General features: G+C 53.3%; 1 protein-coding gene across 1 annotated transcript in view; it reads right to left on the reverse strand.

Annotated features, from left to right (window-relative positions):
• RADIL (Rap associating with DIL domain) overlaps nt 1-6,000 on the reverse strand; it is a 60,679-nt gene extending 54,679 nt beyond the window's left edge. The window contains 1 exon segment of the mRNA XM_034669750.1: nt 5,402-6,000. Coding sequence (XP_034525641.1) covers nt 5,402-5,936 — 535 coding nt within the window. The 5' untranslated portion in view covers nt 5,937-6,000.

The following is a 6,000-nucleotide window of genomic DNA, read 5'->3' on the forward strand; positions in this document are numbered from 1 at the left end:
GAAGGTGGCCTTGGGCCTCACTTACTGCTTTCACTCTGTACCCATGTGAACATGTGTTCAAGATCTCTGGAAACGTTTCTGCCACTTCAACCATCCGAAGGGAAAAAAAGATAGTTGTCTAGCATTCTCGGTTTATCTGAGTATATTATCTAAAACCAGTAAGAGACGCTATTCTATATGGATCAAATATATCCCCCAAAATCTTTCCCCAGAATTATAAGTTATTTTTGGGAATCAACAGATACCAACCTGCTTTAAATGTTAATAAAACATAGTTGTTAATACGCTAATACTTCTTGGAAATGTTTCACATGGTTAACTGGACCATGTGATGTCTCTCTTTCCATTTAACCAAATTCAAAATTTTGCTTTTATGTCTACCTGTTTCAGGACAACTTTAAAGAAGTTGATTCATTTTGTGGTAATTTGGTACAACACAGAAGACATCGAGCACCAGGTGGATTTATTGTACTAGTTAGAAAGCAAAACCTGGCTAAAGGATTTTTTTTTAAATATACTTCTTCCAGAATTTTAAAATCAATTTCAGTAAAACTCTAAAGAGGTTTCAGAAAATATGAGGTAAGTGCTATTTCGTTGCTAGAATCACTAGTTAATCTTGATAACTAATTAACATCCATTCTCACATTGTGAGCATCTCAACTGGAAGCCAAATGTGAAGAAAGACGAGGGACCGAGGATGTCTGGTATTCCTGCTTATCTCCTAAGCCCTTCTGGCTCCAGCATCGGCATCCCGGGAGAGCCTGCATCCCCGCAGGCGTGCACTTCCCGCACCGCTAACTTCCTCCCCTGCAATGTCTACACTGGCCATACCTTAGCCAATTCCTCTTATAGTTTACACCTTGCCAACATTTTACACCTGTTCTGACCACCACCACCCCCCCCCCAGCGTGTGTTCTGCAGTAAGCATTGGAGGCTCCTTATATAATGTGGCTGGAAGTCCCCAGGGAGGCGGGGTGCTGCTGGCCAGGCCCCGGGTGGGTGCCACCCAGTTTGGAGGAACAGGGCAGTCAAGCTTCCTCCAATGCTGCACTTCTACATGAAACTGAAGGCTGTGAATTTTTTAAAAATCTACACAGTGAATTAAAGGATAAGACGTGCTGCGAGCAAGTAACCGTTCGACTTTACGTTCTCTTTGAATTAAAAATCCTCAAAAATGTCTTTTAAGTTCAATTACTTTAGACTGATGAGAAAAGATAACGGTTGTCTTGCTTTTCACCAAACCACATAAAACTCTGCCCACAATGATGCTATCCCTGCGAATATGCTCGAAGGAGTCTCACTCAAGACTCACAAGGCAGTTTCCCCTAAATAAAAGAAGAAGAAAATCCAGATTGCCTCCTTCATTCTGAGAGAAGTTATTAAAGATCAGATTCATCGCAGAAGGAAAACGTCAACAGCACAGGGAGATTGGGGGACGTGTGAGGACAGTAGTCATGGTGCACAACCAGGGAGTGGAGACAGCAGAGGGCTCCTGTGCAGCCTCGACATTTCCGTCACCGGGCGGCCAGCCTCCATCTGCCCACCCGTGGACGGAAAGGTGGAAGGAACCACACACCAAAGGCGCTCAGAGACAACATATCTGCCACCACCAGCACTGGGCCTGAAGGAGGGGGGAGCTGACAGGTTGTACTGTCAGGTGCCCAAGGGGCACATTCCTCGTCATTCAAGCCACAGCTTGCACTAGGGACTGCCACCCTGTCAGCACACCACCATCCCCATCCCCATCCCCATCCCCATCCCCATCCCCCAGCAAAGAAAACGGATTCCAACTCTGGAGGCTTCGATGCATACAGTCCTTTGAGAGGCACTTAATGAGCACCTACTGTATGCCCCACACTGTACAGACACTTGAAGGCGGTTAGGCACAAGCCCCGTGGCTGAGGCAGAGAGGCCCTGCAATGGCGTAGCCTGCACCTCTCAGGTCCAGGAGCTTCGGAAATGCTCTAAGCTTGCTTGCTTCACAGGGCACACCCAAAGCAAAGAAGGAGACCCTCTCTGCAGGGAATGGAGCAACACCAAACCTCTGAGGGCCATGTAGGCCGCACAGAAAGGCACCCACAGGCAGAAAAAGCAGCTCTGCATGTCAGCCTCAAGACCTTGAGCTTTCAAGGCACCCAAGTCCCTCAGAAAGCCACAGGAGAGGGAGCGTGGCCTGAGGATCACGAAGGCACATGGCCACTGGCCCCAGTGAAGCCAACAAACTAACCTCAGGCCACTAGGTCCAAATTGGTGGCTTCCAATCTGGGGCAAGTTTGTCCCCAGGGACTCACGCCAGTGAGCAGAGATATTCTGGGTTACCACAGCGAGTAGGGGTGCTGCTAGCATCTAAGGGGCAGAGGCCTAGAACTGTTAACTACCATCCAACGAACAGGTCAGCCCTCGCAGCAAACCGTGGGCCTAAAACGTCATTGAGGCCAAGCTTGAGAAATGTAGGCTGCATACACTCTTCCGTCCTGGAGACACAAATGAACCTTCTCTCTCGCCCTTCCCAAGCCGCTGATAAAGACCACATGGCGCAGTCGTCACCCCTCCCCAAAGTGCACAGAAGTGATTACTGTCTACATGGCAATGACAGGACCCAGAGCCCTGTCTATGCTCCTGATCCAAAACACCAGCCTTCTGGGAATATGCAAGTAGGAGAGGCCTTGCCGCCCCACCTACACCAGCCGCCTCTCCCCCAGAGCGGATGCACAATATTTTGATACTCTGGAAATCAGGGGGAAGCTGGCAGCTGTGAAAAGACAGTGTTTATGAAAACAAAACCCAAAGTGCCTGAGTGCATTACTACGGGTGTGTAACAGTGGTCCAAATGGTGAAGGAGAGCCTCAGGGAAGCATCCGGCACACCCTCTTTCACGTCGTGATTCAGAGGAGACCCCCATGAGTCTTCATGAGACCGGCCTGGGGTGGGTTCCCAGCCTCCGCTCTCAGCTGCTCCTCAGCTCCAAAGAGCAGCCAGGACGCATGCGCTGGGTGTCGGCTACGGCTCACTCTGAAACCAGGGCTAGTGCTCCCCGACTCCCAGGCCGGCATGAAGTCATGTGCACACACAGATGCACGCACACGCCGCACACACAATGCACATGCAGGCTCGTGTGTGTACACACGCAGGTGGTCCCTTCCCTTTACCACCACTTTTCCCAGATGAGGCAGGCTACTGGCTCACTGGAAGAGTAGGGACAAGCTCGCCTGCTCTTTGGGGGAGGAAGGAGAACAGAGAAGCGTGGAGCACTGTCCTGCCAGGGAATCCAGCACCTTCCTAAACACTGAATACCCCACTTCTGTAGGCGTTGCTTTCACCTATGCAAATGCCCCCACGCGGCCTCACGGCCACACATAGGCCAGCGGGGCTCCCGCTCTCTAGAGGACAGGCAGGCACGGCGGGGGTGCGGGGGGTTGTCAAGCAGGAGACACGAGGCAAAGTCTTCCCAAACAGGCAGACCAACAAGCTTGAGATTCTTTCTCATTATCAGACTTGGCACGGAATCATCCCCACACACGGAACACTCTTCAGCTGCTTGGGGTCAGCTCAGACAACACACGGCCTCCACAGGCCTCACCGCCCCATCTTTGCCGTCATGGGCAAGGGGGACAGCAGGGTCAGGAGGCCCTGGAGTGCCCGGACCACACCCCAAGGGAAGGCCAGCAGCGAAGGCCGACTCCCCGAGGTCCAGGAGGCCTGCTTCGGGCAGGTAACACAACCCGCTTCCAGCCCGGGGAAGTGTGTCAGTGAGACTGGTCCCGTTCAATAGACTCTTTATTTGAAAGGTTTTGCAAAACCAACACCGAGTCTAATAGGCTGTGGGCAATGGGGCCATCTCTTGCCTTGACTAATATTAAAGGAAGGCCCTCTACAAGGGGCTGGTGAACAGGAGACAAAGTCCCATGTCCTGCAGATGGCGTTTGGCCCCCGCTCCCCCACCAGCCATCACTTGTGCAACACAGAGCAAGGTCTTCAAGGCCCTGGCCGGGTACCCGGGGCACGTGACCCCTGCGCCTTTGCGCTCCACACAGCAGAGAAAACACCAGGCAGGACAATGACCAGGACCCGAACACCAGTGTGGCCCCTCAGCAGGTCTGCCTGGCCTCATGGGAGGCAAGGCAGGACCAGACGACAAACCAAAGCCTGGGCTCGCAGGGTGGGGGTGCTTGGGGTGCCGGTCCAGGGATGCTTGGAAACAACACCAACTACACCTGGGCCTGCTTCTGATTATCATCGTGTGCCAGCCAGTCCCAACGCTGTCAGTGATAACTTCCCCCGTCAGAAGGACCCCCCAGCTCTGTCCTCAGCACAGACTAGAAGCACACAGAACAAACTGCTTACCACATACAGGAAACGCTAGTAATACACAACCATGACTCCTTGCACGTCTGCCAAGCACCACGCTAAGTGCTTTACTAGATCACTGATGCCCACAACGCGGAAGGCATGCCCCCATTCTCCAGATCCGGAAACCGAGGCCACAAGAGGTGAACTAATTTGCCTAAGGTAACAGGCGGCCGCTGCTGCTGAATGTCAACTGTGACCCCCTGGACTGTGAGACTCAGAGGTCCCCATCAGGCCTGAGTGACCCCAGCCACTGGGAGACCCACCAACCTTCCCCCCAGCGCATCTCCACACAATGAAGGGACAAAGTGGGCCCCAGAGCAGAAGCAGAGCTAGACAGAATGGGTATTTGCAACACATCGGAGACACACACATCAGGAGTGTTCAAGGCCAACCTTGGCGCATCATGAAATCAAATAACAACTCAGGGCCACATAGGACAAGTCCCTTTTTTGCATAAAGCTGCCATTTTCTCCAGGAAATTAAGAAAAAGTCAAATATGATTTGAGATACATTTAAGGCTCTTTTGGCATTTGAGGAAAATTATTGTTTATGGCATTTACCTATTAAGATAATCAACTTTCCATCAACAGAACAGTAGGCAGACACGGAGCAGTGGCCCACAGGCCTCCAACTGCCCAGGCAGCCACAATCCCACCAACACCCAATGCACCCCGTCACCTCTACAGACCCGACTTCCTCCCTTGTCCTTTCACTGGCCTGTCCCTGAGATCCACCCAGTAGCTGGGGCACTACCGGACTTCCGTAATGCACCTGCCATCCGCACTGACAAGGCGTGCGTGGTGGGCACGGCTCTCCACACCAACCAAGCACCTGACTGCAAGACTAAAGCACCAGCACGCGTCCTGCAGTAGAGACGAACTGCAGTCTCCATGGCAACTTGGATTAAAGTGGGAAATTTGAGAAGTCCTCAAACACCATGACAGAGCAAACATACCTTCCTGAGTTTTCCCCCAAACAGATCCCTAAGCCTCTGCCTTTCGGGTCTCCCCTGGCCAGCGTCCGCTTTCCCTGAGGCCTCTCCCCTCCTCACCTGCGGTCATGGTGTCCACGTCCTTGGCTGCCAGCTCTTCCACGTCTGACCTCTTTCTTAGCTCAAACCTCCGGGACAAGCCTTCTCGGGGTTTCCATAATTCCTGGATCAAGAGGGGCTTCTCGTTGTCCCCAAAGACCCGAAAGCATTCGGCCTGCCACTGCTGCCCCGAGTCGCCGGCCTGGCCCACCACGTCGCACAGCACGTACTGGCTGGCGCACTCGGGGCTCAGGGCATAGCGCTCCAGGGCCTCCTTCACCAGCTCCTGGGCGCTGGACATGCCGGTGGCCAGGACGCTCTTGTAGTGGGTTCCCGTGCAGACGCTGTCCCCGAACACCTTCAGGACCCCAGGGGCCGAGAGCTGGGTGGAGAGTTCCGCGGGGTCGTCGCTGGCGCCCAGGCTGGAGAAGGTGGTGTCCAGGTCACGGTACTTGTAGCTCAGCGTCCGGGACAGCACGCTGGACAGCAGCTGGCTCTGCCGCTTCAGCTTGCTCTTGGTGGGTGGAGACATGATGAAATGGGTCCCATAAAACATGGTGGGCCCGTCGTCATGGACAAGGACGGAGAGCTCTGGCCAATGGCACGGAAAAGGCTGTGCC

Source organism: Ailuropoda melanoleuca, chromosome 10 (genome assembly GCF_002007445.2).
Source record: "Ailuropoda melanoleuca isolate Jingjing chromosome 10, ASM200744v2, whole genome shotgun sequence".
Taxonomy (NCBI): Eukaryota; Metazoa; Chordata; class Mammalia; order Carnivora; family Ursidae; genus Ailuropoda; species Ailuropoda melanoleuca.